Source organism: Schistocerca americana, chromosome 6 (genome assembly GCF_021461395.2).
Source record: "Schistocerca americana isolate TAMUIC-IGC-003095 chromosome 6, iqSchAmer2.1, whole genome shotgun sequence".
Lineage (NCBI taxonomy): Eukaryota > Metazoa > Arthropoda > Insecta > Orthoptera > Acrididae > Schistocerca > Schistocerca americana.
The window spans coordinates 203727951-203749618 of NC_060124.1; the positions used below are offsets into that span (position 1 = coordinate 203727951).

The window sequence follows — 21668 nt, forward strand, 5'->3', positions numbered from 1 at the left end:
AATCATCTATCATTGGTTTGGTAGATGCTTGTGCAACACATCACTTCACCAAAGTGATATGTTACATTGCACTGCATAGTCTTAGATTCATAAAGAGACTGGTCCATGCAGTAGCTAATGCACTGGATTCATATTACGAAGCACAGTGCTTGAAATTTCAGTCCAGCCATCCAGATTTAACTTTTCCTTAACTTCACTAAGATGCTTAAGGCAAATGCAAAGAGGGGACTACTTCAAAATTGAAATGGCTGATTTACTTCCTCGGCCTGTCTTTTTTTCGTTGTACAAATAATAGTTCAAAGGTACATACATGACTCCAGTAATTGAGTGTTGAAAAGCTGAGATCTTAAAAGGTGAAAGACAGGGTAATATGCTAGACAGAGATTACTACTAAAACTTCGTGAATGAATTAATAAGAGTGAAAAGATAAGTGCATTGAATGTAACAGAGGCTGGAGGGGGGATGTTAGTTCCCACCTGTGGAGTTCTGAGAAACTGGTATCTGGGGAATCCATATGGTGCATGTGGTGAAACAGACACCGAGGTCACAACTGTCATGTTGTAGAGCACACACTGCAACAGGATATTGTCCATTGCCGTTACACTCTCTCTGCCTATGTCCATTCATCCTGACTGATAACTGGGTGATGGTTATACTGGTGTAAAAGGCCAAACCGTGTTAATATTACAGATGGTGTAGGACGTGTCTTTTCACAGGTGGTTCTTCCTATGATAGCATATATTTTGCAAGTTACAGGGTTGGTATAGGTGGTGGTAGGAGGGTGCATGGGGCAAGTCTTATAGTGGGGACAGTCACAGGGGTAGGAGCCATATGGTCGGGAGATGGGAGCAGGAGGAGCATAGGCCCAGATACGGATGTTGTGGAGATTGAGAGGGCAAGGAAAAGCTGTTCTAGGTGTGGTGGGCAAAATCTCAGACAGAATGGATCTCGTACCAGTGCATGATTTTAGGGAGTCGTGGCCCTGTCGAAGTAGCTGATTAACACACACTAGACCAGGATAATACTGAGTCAACAACGGTGTGCTCCAAAGTTCTTTTTTGGAGGGATCAGCAGTACCAGGATTGGATGTAATGGCCTGAGAAATCTCCTTTTGAACTAAGCTGGTAGCGTAATTACATCCAGTGAAGGCTGAGGTGAGAATGGTGATGTATTGCTGTAAAGAGTCTGCATCTGAACAAATATGTTTGCCTCGAATGCCAAGGCTGTAAGGGATGAAACGTTTGACATTGAAAGGATGGCAACTGTCAAAATGTAAGTATGATTTGTTTGTTGATGGACAGAAGTGTGTAGCTGGCCTTTGGTGAGGATGAGATCAACATCGAGGAAAATGACATGGGCTTCAGAATGGAACATTGTAAATTTAATTGGGAGATGATGCTTAAAGATTACAGGAATTTTAACAGGTCAGCCTCACCATGGGTCTATATGGCAAAGATGTCATCAATGTATCTAAACCAAACCAAGGACTGAAGACTTACGGATCCCAGGAAAGCCTCCTCCAAGCGACTCATGAAAAGTATGGTGTAGGAAGGAGCCATTATGGTTCCCATGGCCATACTCCTGATCTGTTTGTATGTCTGCGCTTCAAAGGTCAAGTAATTGTTGGTAAGCATAAAATTGATTACGGTGAGCAGGAAGGGTGTCATAGGTATGGAATCATGTGGGTGCTGAGTGAGGAAATGTTCAGTTGCAGACAGACAATCTATGTGGGGGATGTTGGTATAGAGGAAGGTGGCATCAGTGGTGACTAGCAAGGTGTGTGGTGGGAGTGGGACGGGCATGGATTTCAGACGATATAGGAAATGGTTGGTAGCGCGCGTGCACGATTTGGGTGGGATAAGAAGTTCTATGGTTTGAGGTGTAAGTCCTTGAGAGGGGCCTGAGGTTTTTAGGAGGGACAGCAGGTCAGTTTGACTCACAGGGAAAGGAGCTTGATGAGAGATGCTGTATGTAGAGGTGTCAAACTGCTGGTGTAGACTTTCACTAACATACATCTGTTGGTCAAGTACCACAGTGGTAGATCCTTTGTCTGCTGGGAGGATAATGACGGTGTCATCAGATTTTTAGGTATCGTAGAGCTGGATGTGAGGAATTCTTGGAATACTTGTGAGGGATGATTTTGAAGTAGTGGTGGTGGATCAAGATGAGATTGTGGTGGGAACTGTTCAAGGCAGGGTTCAATGTCAGATTTGCTGTTGGAAAGGTTTTGGGATTGGGTTGCAAAGCAATATTTCCAGTTTACAGTATGTGTAAAGGCAAGTAGGTCCTCCACCACAGCACATGATTAAATGCAGGTTTAGAGCTGGAAGTGAGACCCATCCATAAAGAAGATAATTTAGGAGGGGAGAGTGCTTTAGATGAGAGGTTGAGAACTTTCCTTTGATGTAATGTCAACTGAAATATCTCTTACAGACACACCATGCTAATCACATATTGCTGTCCTATTGATGTGTCCTTCCCCCCCTCAGTTAAGCTAATGGTGATAGTTCATAGGTGGTATATTATACCATCAAAAAATGAGGCTATGTGAAGTAAAGATTGCAATATAAAATGACTGTATATAAATGTGTTCTCCTTTCTATGAGAGATAAATATGAGATTAATAAAAGGTTGGAGGAAGGTGAATCTGCTACCAAGTTAACTAAGTTGTGAAACTATGAAGCTCTTCGTGAACATAGATCTAAATGATGCTGTTTACAAGGGGTTTATGCAGAAAAGATCCCAAGGAGAACCTGTCCCTGGTTCTATTCTGTGTGAAAATATTATTCAATTTAATGAAGGTCTTTGGAAGGCTATCGAACTGTAAAGCAAACATAGGCTGGTTAAAATGTTTTAAGTCAAGACATGGCATTCATGAGCTTCAAATACAAGGAGGAAAATTGTCTACTGATTCTTCGGCTGCCGATTCTTTCAAAGTCAAAATAAGGAACGCATGGGGGGAAGCATATGCTCTTGAAAATATTTACAATGCTGAATGTGAAGACGACGGTTCCTGGAGATTTACTATGACTGTGAATTTGTAATCATAAAATGTTTAAATAAAAACTGCATGAAGTAAGTTAATATTGTATAAACTCCAAGAACCCGTTTTACTTCCAGAAACTTCAAAAGCGAACCTCTATATGAGAAGTTTTCCAATTCTGTTAAAATTCTGGTGATAAAATCTGTTGATAGTGAAAATGGTTAAATACTCTGAGGCTAATTTGATAAATAAGGACACAGTGTACAGAAATTTTGTTTGCCAGCAACAGTTAAACCCAGATAAATTTCCATCTAAACATGAATGGATGGAAATATTACATCAAGTGGCACGTAAACAAAGATTGTGTATTTTGACAGCTGTTATATTCAAAGTTCCCTCTAATACGTTAACTTGAACTAATGGTGAATAAGCTACATCCTTGTAATTGGTCAGTGTAAATAATGTTAACTTGAACTAATGGTGAATAAGCTACATCCTTGTAATTGGTCGGTGTAAATAACTTCAATGGCAGATGCCTCAACTTACATGTCTGGCCACATTTCATAGTAGAAAAAACAAATTCTCCCGCCTAAACGACTGTATATACACGTCGAAGCACACCTTTCCATAAGACACATGCAACGAATAGTACAAATACACTGAAAAATAAAAACATAAATGACGGCAATACCTACATTAGTGGTGAGGCCAACAATCACTGAAGGTGAACTGTCTTTACAATATATTACTTTTATTTATGGAGAGAAACATTAAGAGATGGTTTATTACAAAGCAAAAGAAATTAAATTTTATAAGATTGTGTCGACGACGGTAGAAGCAGTTTGAAGTTGCTGATATGAATCTTTCCTTACATCCTGTTTGTGCTGGTGGTGGTATTAAGTTGTATAGCTTCGATTTGTCATAAGCCGGAACAATGTAACTGTTCATGCAGCACTTAAAGGTCGTATTTGTTCAGCTGCAACTTTCACACATGATACTTTGGCACAGTCCACACATTGTGTTTAAATTAACATTTCATTTGCTATAATTTGCCAGTTGCAAAATTAGACAGTCAGTCTGCTGCTAATATTCATGGTTCACGATAACGATGTTCCCGCAAAAAAAAGTCACTTACATAGCAACATAGTTCACAGTGTCCACATTGGTGGTTAGTGTTTTAGCATGTGTCATATTTTGTTGTCAAGAGAAATTGAGCAATATTAAATTCACGTTTTATGTAATGCAGTTCAATTCTAAACCGATGACAATACTGTCTGTTCATGAGTGCATTGTTACTGCCACAAGCATTATTCTGCAAAAACCAACAGCATTCATGTAATGCAGCGTCCATTTAGAATGTCCATCATAAAGTCAAATTTCAAACCGTATCTAACACATAAAAGTCCCGTATTAATATCGCATTAAACGCACACCATTATTTCACACAAAACTTGCTTTCGTACTGCCATGTTCACACGCCATCCGCGACTGACTGCCACACTGTTCGACCTGACAACTGTCAATACCTCTCTTGCTCCACAGTTCTTACAAAACTTCTGCCTATTGCATCCTGTTTCACATAATACATTTAATAAAACTATCTGAAAGATCATCAGAAAAAAATCCAAGTTTTTGCATAAGGAACTCGTATAGAGAACAGCATAGTAAACATAGTCACACTTCATGTTCTACACTATATAACCAAATGAAAAATATTCTGCCATCAGAAATATATCTGTGAAATACAAGGTAGTAAAAGAAAGGAAATAAAATTATATCTCGTTATTAGTCGTTGCATCACATGACGAAACTGTGCTCAATTGGAGAGCTTTGCCAAGAAAAACTTGCTTTACATTGTGTCCAGCAGCACCCACCTGGTCCTGAAATAAGTAAGAATCTTGTTACTTCTTAATTTTGTACTAAGGCTACTGGTAGCCACCATTTGCCTATACATATCATTCATAAAAGTAACAAACTGCATTGCTTCAAACATGTTAATATGTCTGCGATGCTTATTGTTCAAATCTCACAGAAGAGTGCCCAGATGGATAGTATGATTTTCATGGAGTAGTTTCTGTACCCTCTGTAAAAGCTTATCAATTGCAAAATGGAGAAAACATTACTGTTTGTTGATGGTGCACCAACTCATCCATCATTTGATATCTTAAACGATAGGGACTAGTTAAAAGAAGTAACATTTCTTCCACCTTGTGTAATCTCCTAATCACAGCCCATTGGTCACATCGTTATTATTTTATTCTGCAAACCACCATGAGGTGCGTAGCAGAGGGCACATCCCATTGTACCAGCATCTATAAATCATAAAAATATTGATTTTTGAAAGATAAGTTCTACATGATTGTAGCAGCATGGAAGATTGTAAAGGAATATAATTTGGAAATAAAATCCTGGAATAAAATTTTGGTTCTGGTGGGAAGTTCTCCCAAGTCAATTGAAAATAGCGAACAGAATGATATGTCCAAAATGCTCATTGTGCTAAAAGAACTCAATAGCCCTGAACATAAGAAGAAGATTACATTCAAGGATGGGTGAGTGTTGACGATGCAGATCCAGAGCACCAAATCATGCAGGATAGCGAAATTGTAAAACTCACCACTGATAAAGCTGACACCACTAGCATCGCATCAACTAGTGGTCCAATGAAGGTGAAAATGTATCAGCTGCTTCTGAACCATTTACAGTTTAGATACTGTACTGCAGTGGTTTGAAGCACAAGGTGAAAGCTACCAGTGTTGGATATTTCTCCTTAAAGAAGTGTGTGATTTAGCTGCTCAAAAGTGAGTAGACCTGCTTAGACAGACCAAATTTAAGTATTTTTTAAGAAAAGTCTATAATATGTGCATGCAAAATGCATATGTATTACTTATTTTTTTATTTACTCAGCAGCACTATGTACATTCCAACAGTACTTATGCTTCTAATAGTAAAAGAAATTTGTGTTATTATCAGTATATATCGCTTTTATTGGAAAAAGTATACAGATTGACTATCTGAATAAACTGGTTTTGTGAACACCGGTTTCCCAGTTAGTTTGGATAATCGACACTCTACTGTACAAAAAAAAACAAGTCTCTAGGAAAATACCAAAATTAAAATCAAACATTAATGTTATCAAAATGCAGGCCTACGACAAAACTATTTTGTTGTTCAGTGGGTTAACAAAATTTGAATGTTATGTGGGCAGAGTACTATGAAAGTTATTGATATGCCTTTAATGGTTTTTAATTAATTAATTGTAATTGGAATATCATCTTTTATATGAAACTCATCAGAAGTGAGATATTTTGTCCTCTGGCTTCGGCTGAAGTTCATAAATTGCTTCAAAAGGCTTTTCTAAATTGTGTTAAAAATTAGAGAGCAGTGTTCTCATATCAGGATTTGAGGATTAGTTGATGGAATCCATCCACCTCAAAACCTATTAAGTCACTGCAAATAAGAGATGGTTCTGACTTCCAATACATGTTAGTAAAGCTTGGGTTGTTTCTAAATGACAAACAAAGCTGAAAATAAACACTTTGTTCACATACCTGAATGTACAAATTATGTGACATTGACACTTGCATCAAAATACTCCAAATTATTTAATGATGGCAGTAAAACAAACTGAGTCAATGTGAATTAAGTGATAATGTGCAATCAGTATGGATATTGATGAATAAATATGGATATTTGAAACACATGACAAATGCTGATCCAAGTGAATATAGTTAAAAAGATCAGTATTGAAAGGGGCAGACAATTTCAAGCAATTTTATGTAGTTATGTTGCATCAGAACCAACTTTTGTTGCATATCATGGCGAACAAAGCAGTTTTCATCTGAAGCAATCAGTTTGGAATGGATTGTGTGTAGTTGGAACACAGTTTATAAACAATCGACTGGCTGTAATGCAGAGACCGTAGGAGCTCACAGGCGGTCCGTGAGGTTGATGACGGCGGAGTTCACAGCTAACTTAAAGAATATTAGAGCATAGCAAAGTTGCCTTAAATATATACACTGCGGTGCTATAGGCAGACTCGCATTGGTGGACGGCTCCGCATGATACGCTTGCGGCTTTGATGGTGCCCCTCATCTGATTGAGTTGTGACTAGTGTACGAAGCCCAATTATCTCTGGCTGTCCATGTCAGTACTCGGACTGGGGAGAATCTGAATCATTGTCGGATACTAAAGATTGATTGGTCACAATCGATTTCGGATTTGTGGAAAGCACACAGAATTTCTTTGGTTTCTGTGAAAGATCACTTGACAATATTCTGCTACAGTAGTCACTGAAGGCATCATGCATTGTTCTCTTGACAGTCAAACATGTATCATTTCACTATCTGTAGCCCTACACTTTGTCTTACACCTATTATTCAGTAAGTCAAACATGTATCATTTCACTATCTGTAGCCCTACACTTTGTCTTACACCTATTATTCAGTAATCTCTGTTTCTTTAGAAGTTTCTTTACGGTGACTGTTTACAATTGAGGTTTCCTCCATTTATAAACTGTTTACTGGGAACATATCTATCCAGCGCGTGGTCAACTATTCTTTTAAGCTTGAGCCATAGTTCCTCTATGTGCTTTTGCCGTGTGCTGAAAGTTTAAAATTCCTCACTGATATCTTTCTTCTTACTTTAGTTGTCATTTATACTTTGGTAATCATTGTTGCCACAAGCACATCATGGTCACCGATACCAGTTTCAATGTGGATATCTTGAAAGAGGTCAGATCTATTTTTTGCCATTAGATCCAGTATATTTTCATCATAAATGGGGTTCCTAACTATCTGTTTTAGGTAGTTTTCAGAGGGCATTTAGTAATGTTTCACAGGATGTTGTAATTTAATTTCTATATGCTTTGATGGCTTTTAATAAACTGACGTCAAAACGAAAGAGAAATAACTCTAATAATGCTATGAACAGTGTAATGCAATTTAATTTAGCCCTGTGCAGATCAGGAATCAGCAGACTAGCTCAGTACTCAGCGTGGTTATGGGATTATAAATAATTAATTGTCTCTCTCTTGAATCATCACAGATATTCCTCGACATATATCAAAAGCACAGTTAAAACTCATGTGCTTATAGCACCAGATAATATTTCGTAGATCAGTTCAGTGTGAGGTAATAAAACCCGTAACTCCAGATAGTGGTTCCATCTCGAATACCAATATAAGATCTTTTGCAGATGAAATCTTATACTAGAACTAGAATCCTGTGACCAGGCCTTTCTGCCCGGGATGTTATCTCGCAACCTTGAGAAATTCAGAAAGTGAAATATATTAAATTATTCATAGTGGCCGCATAGCTCGTGGCGTCTGAAAGAAAGTTTAGTGTCCTAATCGGCGCCACGTCTCGAAGATGAGCTGAAAAAAATTACTATCTATTTCTAGTACGGCACCTAACAATGGTCAATGTTTCGTTAAGGCCATGTCTACTCAGGACACTAAAAGTTTAGCTTTACAAATCATTACGTACCTTACACAAATTTTAAGTCATGAACAACTATATTTTAGTTTCGTTTACAACTTACATAGACTGTTACAGCAAGATGAACCTCAAACAATCGTTCTTTCCTCTTCAAGAACATAAAAAAAAGGGTCCATGGAATATATTGCAACACAGTGCATTTGATTACTCTTTGGTGCACAGTGCCAACTATTCATACAATAACTATCATCACATGGCACTTTTAAATTGCAAATTCATGACCACCCCAGGAGATACAGTACAATGTCTTATCATAGTTTTAATGTAGTAGGGTGTTAGATCCCAGCACCTGCATAGTTGACAGTTGCTGGATGGTCGTTTGTGCATGTTAACACACTGCAATACATCTCTTCAACGCATCCCACACACACTTAGCGGGATTTTAAGTTGTGGGACAGGCAGGTCAGTCCATTTGCCAAATATTCTCTTTTTATCAATAGCTGCTCCTCCTGTGCATTTCGATGAAGTCACACATTGTTATTGAGATTAGTATGCCCATGTAGCGTTATACCTCTTCACTCCATAATACCTGGACCACCAAAACAAGTTCGACAGTGTTCCTAGGTGCATCACATTCTCCCACATCTAGCCATATGAGAGTATGTCCACTATTGTCGTACATGATCATTCTGGTCATGCAGGTGTACGATTGAAGTTTCATTGAGCTATGTTACTTGGCAATGACACGTCATGCAAAAGTTACTTTCTCATGTCTGTGGCACAGTCTGTTGATGAAAACCTTTGTTTTCTGTCATCTATGCGAGGAGGGTGCCACTTACGCTATAAAACTTGTTTGCAAAGGAGAATTTTGTGGTTTATGTAATCAGTGGCTTCAGCAAGGTGACAAAGCAACCAGGTAATATTTATTTGGCTCTGCCACCACTTCATTTTTGAGATTTTCTATTGCTTTCTGTGTATAGTATCCTTTAAAAAATCGAAACTGAGAGTCAGTTAACAAGTTCTGCTCATTTAAATATCTGTCTCTCACTCATATTGTTGTTGCTGGGTCGATTACGGAAACAGGGCACATGTTAACTGTCATCACTTCCTTAAGGTAAGAACCACTATACATTGACCTAATGTCAAGTTATCATTGCTAACTTACCCTTGAATTCTCTCGTTACACATCTTCTCTGCCAAATCCTGTTGCAGACGATAAATAGTTTGCATAGTGTATTGACAAAATTTTGCTGTAACAAGCCAGTAATACAAATATTATTTATTTTTGCCAGTTACAACTTGCCACTTCAAAATATAACCCACAAGTACATAAATATCTTCCTACAACACCTTGGGGACTCTTGAGTGTCTCCTGTAACTGTGATCAACTTCAGAGAGTTATGGTGTTATACAGATCTAAATGAGCAAAACAACTTCAGTGTTAGGTATATGATACAATGTGTCATCACAGTACCATGATTAAGTGTGGACCAAATGTTGGAATATCCTAAAGTAACTTGAACAGAACAACACTGAGAATGTATTTTGAAGGAATAGCTTTAGTTTACAGTATTCAGTACTGCAGTGAGACAGACAAGTTGGACCCAAGTTTATTGGGTATGTATTGTTTATAATGTGGAGGAAGCTATGTAGGCCACACAGTTACTGAAGATTGTTCTCTGCATTAAGTGAATATCTAAGAAAGTAACAAATTTTCTGTATAGAAACCTTCTTGAGCAATAGGCATACATGTTGTGAAAAATAACTTGAGGTATGACTCATGAAGTACAGGAGCTCTGTAATTCAAGAAGCTACTGAAATATCAGTGTGTCCAAGCAGTGTTAACAACGAAAAAGTATTTGCAATCAGAAGTGTAGGATAAAAGGTACTAAGAGATATGCTATTGAGGACACTATTCTCAATCAAAATCAGTGGTGCCAAGTGTAATTCCTGCTCCCCATTTCTGTTTGATTCTTAGTCCTGAAGAAAGCTATATATCACTGGTCCATTGTATTTAAATGAGAGAGTGAAGGCAAAATTGTAATTTAAATTTGATTTTATGGTATTTCAGTAACCTCCATAACTGTTAACACTGGACATATAAGTCTAGTTGGGTATGTCATAGCTGTCAGGAATTATACTGAATTTGAGCAAAAGAATGTAATTCTTGAAACTTAGCAATTTTTATCTAAAATAACATAGCTTTGCATTCAAAGACATATCATAATCTGGTTCTGATTTATTGGTGACAACTTCATGAACTGGACCCATGCTAATGATGGTCTGTGGTGCTGCCTTAGAGCCCCAATCGCTATTCCAAAATCCTATTCACACGGCTCTTTCTTGTCTCAGGTTTACAGGCACTCAGTATAAAGTTCACCTAGTCCATAAACAGAATTTTTGTGTATAGAAAATATTTTTATATTACATGAACTAAACAACACTTTGTCACAAGTTTCTGTCACTGTTGGGCAACCTGTATACCAACAAAGAACTTATACTAAATATATTAAACCATCACACAACCAGTGTAATGGTATGGTGTGAACATACTGAGTAGGCAAGATGAACCTGACACAAATAAAAATTATTACTGCAGACTATGTCAGATTTTCAAGTTTTCATATCTTCGTCGCATATTTTTAAATTGATAGATAAATTTATCTCGTGTATTTCCATCTTTGCTATGCATGTTGCCTGATGATGATCTGACAGATGGAAACTGGAAGCAAGTAAAGGTTTGTTTACTATAAATTCATGGTGTAATTTTTGAATGACATTTTCAATTATTTACGAACTGTGAAGCACCACCTGCATAAAATTTATTGAGAATTTGTGCCAATTTTTGCTGAGGCAAGAACAAGTTTCCCCACATATTGCCCAGGTTATGGGAAAATCTACCAATCTTTCCCCAAGCCTTCAGATAAAAATCCTACCGTTATCCTCCATTACCCAGCCACACTACATAATATTCTAGTACATTCTTGCTGGTAGTCTTACAAACCAAGTGTTAATCCTTTGAAGACAAGCCAAGGTCAATACCTATCCCAACCAACATTCCTCCCATCTGTCTCCTTCCACAGCAGATCTGTTAAGAACATTTTCTATCCATATCATGCCTGCCCAGTCCCCCCAACCCCCGCGTGTCCAGTCTCCGCCCCCCCCAGCCCCCACCTGTCCAGTCTCCGCCCCCTCAGCCCCCGCCTGTCCAGTCTCCGCCCCCACCTGACGAGTCTCCGCCCCCAGCCCCCCCCCCGCCTGACGAGTCTCCGCCCCCAGCCCCCCCGCCTGACGAGTCTCCGCCCCCAGCCCCCCCCCCCCCCGCCTGACGAGTCTCCGCCCCCAGCCCCCCCCCCCCCCCCGCCCCCGCCTGACGAGTCTCCGCCACCCAGGCCCCGCCTGACGAGTCTCCGCCCCCCAGGCCCCGCCTGACGAGTCTCCGCCGCCCAGGCTCCGCCTGTCCTGTCTGCCCCCCACCACCACCACCACCACCAGCAGACCCCCACCTCCCCAGTTCCCTGTCTCCCCAGTCTCCCCCCCCCCCCCCTCCCCCGATCCACTCTTCCAGTCTCACTCTACCCACGCCCGCAGCTATCTAGTCTCATGCCTTCCCTCACTGCCTGGCCAGTTGATCCGAAATAAGCTTAGTGTTATCATTCATTCATCTGTGGAGATAAGTTGCCTCTCATCACTTTTGTTTCTTGTTGCAATCTTGAGTTTCAATTCTTGTAGCATTTTTAAACATCATTTTGCATCACATGCAAATGTACTTTTGATTTGAATAATAAGTGTGTGTAGTATCATTATAATTTTTATGCTAGGAGTGCTTTTCTAAACTCATATACTTTTATATCAGCTGGCAGTTGTTAAGTTGCAGTAGCCACCAATACCATAATTAATTTGAATCTTCTCCTCTATTAATTGTCTCTTAAGACCTCTGTAACTTCCATTTTCATTATCATATCGTTCTTATTTGTGTACTCTTGGGTCATGCAAGTCACTTCAAATGCTTATCTATTTCACATTCTTGCCGTATTGTTGGTGGAACAGCAACCAATACAATACTGAAAAAGAAATTTTTTACTCTATATTAGCAGTATTTTGCTTACTGGCTACTGATTTGACACACCTACTTGGGAAACAAGCGTGATGACTGCTTACCAGAGGGTTGACCTGAGGATTGTACTGTGTACTGAAATCAGTAGCTAGTAGGCAAAGTAAATAAATTGTGACTACTGACTGAAACATATAGTTTTCACGTATCTGTTTATTTTTGGTGTTCTGATTCCCTTAAATTCCTCCTTTGTCATTCAGTAAATCTTGAATCTTATATTTATTTCAACAGATTGTGCCTCAGTAACAAAATTAGCAGAGTCAGCTCTATATAGTGTCTGTCAGACCAACATGGATGCACATGCCGATGAGACATTGATCAACTACGATAATGGGAGTCAAGATGATGCAGATGCAGGTCATGAATTGGATATTTCTGCTGATCAGGAGCAATTGAATGGTAAAATTCTTCTCCTCCTCCTCTCCTCTCTCTCTCTCTCTCTCTCTCTCTCTCTCTCTCTCTGGTTTGATGAGAGTAAAGCATGCTTGCCAATATTGGTCATGTGATATTACACTAGCAGTATTTAGCTACTTTGGTTAGATATTTATGATTGTGGGTGTATCGATTCTTGAAATGTAGTAGAATGCAAAACCATACTAATTCAAATCTGTCATTTTACCTTATATTTTTCTCAGTTGTTGCCTACATGTCAAATCACATAATTTCATAAAAGCAGATTTTTTGTGGGTAGCAAGCAATTACCTAATTTGATAATTTAATCACTGGATACAGCTGAAAATCCAAGAACTTTTTATTCTTTGTATGTAGGAAGTTAATATCATATTCCAGTTAAATTACTTACCACGTTGTCATGGTTCATGGTATGTACCAACTAGAATAAAACACACACATCATATTGTCAGTGTTGTTTGGGACATACCATACAGAATGAAACAATATTCCACATTTTGTTGTTGTCATGGTAGCTGTACACTCACTGTTCAGCAGAGTTTGACAGCTTACTGATTTTGAGCATTAGCATTCCCACTAGCCCAGGGTCCGACTCGCAAGCAGAGCAGTTGCATATAGTGGGGTGCAAGGGAGATGTGCGCACATGCTGTTGTTGTGCCATGTGAGCCAATATTTACATTTAGTGATTTTGCTGTTTCCAAGTGACCATTATTATATGTAAAATTTAACTTTTCCTAGTTGTCTGTTCGTGCTATTTAACAGTGATGTTGCTGTTAGCCGTCTACATCACGGGTGTATCTGAATATCTACTGTCATTGGCTGGCGAGATCACGTGACAAGAGCTGGATTGGCGTACAAAAGCACTTTTCAGTCTAGATCTCAGTGCTTTGGAAACCAACATGCCGTGTTTGGTGGAATTCGAATCTATATTAATATGAATACGAAAATATGGAGTGTAAATGTTGCTGCACATCAAAGATCTTTCCAAAACTTGTTTTGCTGAGTTTTTTTCGTTCTCTGCAGTGCTGGAAAGTTCAACACTGGTGTATAAAACCTTCACCATTCAACGGATTGATATTTTTACAGCTCTGAGGGAAAGTATTCTGTCACTTATCATTGAAAAAGTGTATTTTTCACCTTGGAAGGAATGTATTTTTGCGTGATAAAAAATGCTCCCCCCCCCCTTCCTCACCCCCGTTTATACACCTTGGTCTACATACACCTCCCCACTTCCTACACTGTGTTGTGACCATTGAGGTTTAGGGGGTACAGTTCTCAATGCTTGCCATCTGGCTTTGGAGCACATTGTCTGTGAAGCTCCGCATTAAAGTGTAAAATGATCAGTTTCTTGTATTGGCTTAAGTACAGTAATAACATTATTTTCATCCACCTGTCACAACTCTCTCATATGTATTTTTAAAAATTGCAGGTCTTTTTTTTTTTAAATACATGTGAAAGAAAGTAACAAGCTTTAACTAGAGTGTAATTTAATTTTATTTGCAAATGTACTGTTTCCACCAAATTTAGTGTGTTTGAGTGCCAGATGGACATGCAGACATATATGGTTTTAACACTGCATTGTGTTCGTTGGTGTACATATTGTATATACTTCTTATTGTTGCTTTCGCAGTACTAAATCACACCTGGGGATGTTTTCAGACATATCTTCCACAATATCAAGCAGTGGTTGAGATCTTAAACTTCTGCCTTTGTGGTATTTGTTTTTGAGTTTCCACAAACAAGATTGCTTCTTGACACTAATCAGTGATGGGGAAGGACAGTGGTATCACAAAGTTAGAGTGACTTTAACTTTTGGGCATTGCTAAAAGAGGTTGTCACTCGAGTGGTGCCACAGGAATTTGGGTGTTCCTGTGTTCCCACATGCAGCTTTGATGGTGCTACTCGAGCTGCAGCCAAATGGCGACACAGTAGTGTGTGGAAACCTGGCTTTATTCTCTCTCCCTCACCACCTACTTTGCTCCACCCACCTACTCTGCACAGCACCTCCACCAAGTTATTAGTTTCCCCTACCTATTTGTTTGAATGGGTGTCCTTACTAATTCATTCTAATCTTGTTCCCCCAACCTCTTCGATCTGCTAATCTCTTGTTTTGAAAATTAGTTTCATTTGAAACATAATTCTGTGTTGCTTTGTGGTGTTCCATCATTGCTTAACAAATACTGACTAGATCTTTATTTACTTCACAAACACCTTCCAATCGTTTCATGAATATTCACATCTCTCACTTAATCTTGTATTATCATCCACAAATTGACCCTTATTTGATGATCACACCTGCAATTCAATGAAAATGAGACTTGTAAACAGCAGTGCTTTAACCCTTTCGTGGGCAAAATTATTGAGCAATTTTTTTTTTAATGAATGGAGAGCAGATAGTAGTTAACAGATAGGTATATTTATCATACAGAATATCAAATTTGCTCCAACTGTGAAAGTGAGGTCACACAACAAGGTGGGAAGTATTCTTCCCACTGCCCTTCCTTGGAGTTAAATGACAAAAACAACTTTTTCAATATATGTCATATTTATTTGACAAATTTACTTCTCTTGTTACGATGATTGTTCGCAATTACTTGTCATGAAATTTTCTGAAACATGGGACTATGCAAAGTTGTATTTGACAATATGTACAAACACAGCGAGTGCTCATTTCCGCAGCTTTGGTACTACAACGACGGCACCTCCAGTTGGTTTCTCGTAAAATGGGTTGATGCTCCCCTACAGCCACATGACGAACATCTTCAGGTACTTTACCCCTCTTTGCCAGAAAGACAGGTTTTTGTCCACGCCTTTTTCGGGATAAGAAGCCAACGATCAATTGTCTAGCTAGATGGATCCTGCATGTGAGCTGTTCACGCTGCCCATTTTCTCTTTTACTTATTTTCTACGGGGAAAAACTGTTCACTACAGCAACGTCCACCAGGAAATAAAATAATCTGTGCCACCATTTTACAGAACGTCTGCCAATAGCATACTTTCTCGTAATTGATCAAACTTATCGACACCACCTATTGTTATTTGTATTCTGCCACAACTTTGGGCCAAGAAATCTCTGTACTGGTATTATCCTTGTTTCCCCTTTTCACTGTGGCTGTTTCTCTTGGGTCATGAATTTTACTGCAGAAATGGCTCCTTTTGTTTCAAACTGGAATTCTCCTCGTTCCAATTTTACGCTTTCCTTCATAAATTTGCATAAATCTTTCCTGTTGGTCTTCACTGTTGCAACGTCCATACACACGCTTCTTCAAAAGTGTTGACAGCAATTTCATGGTGGTGAAGAATCTGTCAAATGCAACTACATTATTTTTATTATTTATTTCCTTTATTAGATCCACTACAACCCTTTCACCCAATGTCAAGTCGCTATCTGCCTATACTTGCCTGTGTTAACGTAAAAGTTCATTATATATCCAGTGAGTGAATCTGACAAGCACCACACTATGTAGCCTCATTTCACCAGCTTCATTGGCATATACTGTTCCATAGATGATCGTCCTTTGAAAGGAATCATCGATTCGTCCACTGACATAAATGATGAGGGCTCACAATTACTCTTACAGCTCTGCAAAAGCTTTTCAATCGATGGCCGTAATTTATGCATTTGCCATGTTCTGGATGATTTCTTGGCTTTGCAGTTTCGTTGTTATTACAGTGAACATTCTCTACAATCTTTTTAAATCATTTACTTGTCATTACATTAGAAATTGGCTCTACTTTAAGCATAGGATCTGAACTCAAGAAGTTAGAGAGAGCAGGAAGTTGATGAATTCCCATTAGAAAAAGACATCCTATTTAAGCTCTCATTTCTTGAGTAGTTCTGTCCACCCAGATTTTTGATGGATATCTTCTACCACAAGTTTGTTTCATTTACAATGAGAGTGAAAACATCATTATCAAAGAACTTAGAAAAATAAGTGAGCTGCCGATCATTGGCACTACAGAGAAATTTTGGTTTTCCTTCCATTCGTGTTTCAAAGTTGTTCTTTACATTGTTGAAGAAAGAACAGTCGCCGTTCCATTCTTCTTCACTTTCACTGTCCAACGTATCACTACTGGCAACAGTCGGAAGCATAAATGATTCATTGTCGTGTTCATCACCATAAATGTCTTGTTCCACAGAAACATGCCTTGAAGCACTGGTTACAGTGTTATCTAGAACATTCAGTTCATCTGCAGCACCTTCATCTAATTAAGTTTCTGAATCACATTCATCAGGTAATGACAATAATACATTGTAAATTTTGTCAACATGTTTGGGATTGCTGAGGTCTAGGGAATGAGACATCTGAAAGGAAAGAAATGCCAAGAAATAGAGAACTGGAGAGTGTAAAAAATACTATGACAGATTCAATGGAAGCAAGCACTTGGTTTGGTATGGTAAATTTGACATTCTTTAGTAACATAATGATTTGTGCATTATTTCTGAAACCCACTAAGTCAAAAATGTCAAATAAATGTGGTAAAATGTAGAAATATCCGTTCTAGAGCCATAAAACAATGAGCTACCAAAGAGGCGGTGGGAAGGATACTTCCCACCAACAAAATCAAATACTACAAGTAAAGCCCACAAGTAATGTAAGTAAAACACATTTTACAACAAACATGGAACACCAAATAATAAGACACCATAGCAAAAATCAAAAGTATTTACGTTATACTATAGCTTTTAGGAAAAAATCACAAAATGTCACACAAACAGCACTGAAAGGCTCCTCTACATAGCAACAGTCAGCTATACAATGCCTCTGCGTGAAGGTACAGCAAAAACGGGGGGAACTTCTGATTGGAAGTAGTACCCTATACTGTTTACTAGGTGGTAGCACCATACAGAGGTGGGAACTGTGAAACCCATAGGACTAGGAGCAAGTTCATTGTAGTGGGAAGCATGTTTCCCATAGCTCACAAAAGGGTTAAGAATTGCCATTCCTTTAGCGTTAAACATTCTGTTTCGTGCAAACTTTATGTGTATGACAAACGTTTCGGTTTGGACATCGATTCCATTCATGAATACGTAAGTTGTTGCCCCTCTGCTTTACTTCTCACAATTACTCCACCAACAAATTTTGTAAAAATATTGCCTGCAAACCAACTGGACTTGGTCCAGAACTCTTAGAATCAACATCATTTGCTACAGCAACAAAAAAATTAGTTTGCTCACAGTACTGTTCTAGGTCTGGATGCTTCAGTAATAATTTCTGGAAGAACATTTTCTTACATAAAATATTTTCAGTTTCACATTCTTATTTTCTCATTGTTTTTGTCAAAGTTGTGTGTGATTATATATTTTTTTAAAGTATTACTTTTACGTTACAGACACAGTATGTGAGAGGAATCCTTTGACATTGGACAAGGATAGATTAGAATCATTACTACATAAAGCAGTACTAATAACTGAGCATTGTGCTGCAGAAACATTGCTTGAGCTGTATGCTCAACTGCGGAAATGTGTATTGAAATATAGCAATCAATGGGACAGAAGACAGCTACCTCAGGTCAGTATTGTGACTGTTACCATTCTTTTATCCACTAAAAAGTCATGGTAAAAACATGTGTTTAGCAGAAGCTGTTGAGTTACATTAGTGAAAATTACAGGAAGTGCTTCTATGTAATTTGAGCATATTTTTTTGGAAAAGAACCACTTTGCACAATAACTGAACTGCGGAAGGTGTAATAATAAACTTTGTAAGTCACAGATGGGCTGTAATGAGACACAATTCTCAGTTAGGTTTAGACATGTTGCTCTGCTCTGTGTGTGGGGGGGTTAAGGACAAGAATTCTTCTAAAAGTATTTCTGCAGAACCCGCTTGAATGGTGTATTGGATGTCTTCTTTATTCCTATGTACTTTGCCATATACAAGAAATACATTTTGTAGAATACTATCCTTTTACCTGTGGCTTCGACAATGTACACACATGATACATGTATTGCACGCATCTCCTCCTGCCGGCTCTGCGCATCTACTCCTGCTCACTCCTCTGTCCATCTCCTCCTGCTCACTCTCTCTTATGTTTGGCCAGTGAGGTTGTTAATATCCTCAGACTACCTTAGAATAACCAGCGAGGTATAAACAGCAATAAAAGCCTCTCCCTTGTAAAGGCTGAAGAGAAATATGTTACATGGAAATAATTTAAATGTTATCTTCCAATTTATTCAAAGTGTTACTTCCTGTGATGATTTATGAATGTGGCTAAAGTGTTGCTATAAACGCAAACTGATGGACAAACAAAATAGTAGTGACAAAAAACTAATAGAGTGCAATGGAATGGCAAGAATTTAATTTGTACATTGTACTTTACAAAATGTCAGAATAAACAGTAATTACCGTATTTACCCATTTATAAGATGAAGTTTTTTCCCCAAATTCATCATTCGAGAAATATCGGTTTCCCTTATATTCACAGATTAAACTATTGCTGCCGGGGTCAACATTTTTACATTATTTTGTAGGATATGTAGGATTAGTCTTTCATTTATAGGAGTCGTCTTACATTTAGAGATGAAGTTTGGCTACCGAGGTCACATGCAGATTTATTTTGAAGAATTCATTAGGGCAGGGCTTGGCAAACAATACTCTCATTCAAACAGGTTCAGTATTTCCTTCTATGTCAAAGCACTTGACATAGTATCGATGTTGCTTGAACAATCAAGTGACACTGACTTGCACGCAGTTACTGGAAGAGATATCTGAGAAACTATGAACTACCCATGACAACAGTCTATTACCCTGATTACAATTTGACAATTTTGTGAAACCTAGAAGGAGACAGCATTAAATTCTATCAACTTACAAACTATCGTCGTATATGAACAGGTTTGATATAATGTTCTCATACATGTATGGATACCGAATACAAACATTACTGCCACTTTTTAAGTAAAGGTAACATTCAAAAATGGAACTGTTGTCCTTCAAAAAACACTAGTTGGTTAGAAACCCAGACCAATATTTTATTTGGTAATGAGAGACTGTAATGATTTACTAAGTGAATTGCAAATGATATTATGAAAAGAAAAGGTGCTACTCACCATATAGTGGAGATGCGTAGTCACAGGTAGGCACAACAAAAAGACTGTCACGAATGAGCTTTTGGCCAGCAAGGCCTTCATCAAAACTAGATGACACACACACATGCACAAGCAACTCACACGACTGCAGTCTCTGGCAACTGAAGCCACACTGCAAGCGGTAGCACCAGCGTGGTGGGGAGTCACCACTCCCATCGTGCACTGGTGCTGCTGCTCACATTGTGGCTTCAGTTGCCAGAGAGAGAGAAAGTGTGTGTGTGTGTGTGTGTGTGTGTGTGTGTGTGTGTGTGTGTGTGTGTGCACGCGCGCGCACTCACTCTATTTTTGATGAAGGCCTTGCTGGGTGAAACCTTATTTGTGACAGTCTTTTTGTTGTGCCTACCTGCGAGTACACATCTCCACTGTATGGGGAGTAGCAACTTTCCTTTTCATAACATTGTTACAGTCCACCCTGGTTTTTCCATTGTTTGAATTTCAAATGAGTAACTCATTTGCCGTTCACATTTTAGAATACTGGGTAAAGACGTTATCAGCTTAGAATATGATGGTGACATTCAATTGAAATAAGAAGGAAAATTAATCCAGAATGAAGTGTCTAACAAAGGAAATAAATCATATTAAACTGACCATAACTGTTATTGCAAGAATAAATTACAGCAACAAGATCCGTTGTGGAGATAGTACCAACAGACGACGTCACTAGATCGCAAGTTGAGCAAAAGTTTGAGAATGGAACTGAATCATAATTGTGATCTTTCATTTATGTATTAGTTGGTGTTATTACATATGACCTGCACACCAGAAGATATTGCAGTCTGTTTTTAATACTTGCTCAAGCTCAGTACTGTGGAAGGGGAACAGTGACACCAGCTTGGCTGTGAACTATGATGAGTGCGGGAAGGGGTGCGAGCAGCAAATTTGATCATGTTGCCAACCATGGGAATCTACACAGTGAATTTTGGCTTTTTATTAACATCTACCCTTTGTAAACTGTAATTTGTCTGAATCCATTTGTAGTTGGAATCGAACTGACTGTAACATTGGACGAATACTCAACAATAGTATTCATAGAATGAAATTCACTTTGCAGCAGAGTGTGCACTGATATGAAACTTCCTGGCAGATTAAAACTGTGTACCGGGCCGAGACTCAAACTCGGGACCTTTGCCTTTCGCGAACAAGTGCTCTACCAACTGAGCTACCCAAGCACAACTCATGCCCCGTCCTCACAGCTTTAATTCCGCCAGTACAGTAGGAGACAAGGTACTGGCGGAATTAAAGGTGTGAGGACGGGGCATGAGTTGGGCTTGGGTAGCTCAATTGGTAGAGCACTTGCCCACGAAAGGCAAAGGTCCCTAGTTCGAGTCTCGGCCCGGCACACAGTTTTAATCTGCCAGAAAGTTTCATATCAGCGCACACTCTGCTGCAGAGTGAAAATTTCATTCTGGAAACGTCCCTTAGGCTGTGGCTAAGCCATGTCTCCGCAATATCCTTTCTTCCAGGAGTGCCAGTTCTGCAAGGTATAAAGGAGAGCTTCTGCAAAGTTTGGAAGGTAGGAGATGAGGTACTGGCAGAATTAAAGCTGTGAGGACGGGGCATGAGTCGTGCTTGGGTAGCTCAATTGGTAGAGCACTTTCCTATGAAGGCAAAGTTCCCGAGTTCAAGTCTCGGCTCGGC

General features: G+C 38.9%; 1 protein-coding gene across 2 annotated transcripts in view; it reads left to right on the forward strand.

Annotated features, from left to right (window-relative positions):
• Positions 1-21668, forward strand: part of LOC124619245 (ATPase family AAA domain-containing protein 2-like) — a 236223-nt gene that overhangs the window by 188924 nt on the left and 25631 nt on the right. For both annotated transcript variants that reach the window (XM_047145490.1, XM_047145491.1), the window contains 2 exons: positions 12764-12931; positions 18278-18456. In XM_047145490.1, coding sequence (XP_047001446.1) covers positions 12764-12931; positions 18278-18456 — 347 coding nt within the window. The remainder of the gene's footprint in view (positions 1-12763; positions 12932-18277; positions 18457-21668) is intronic.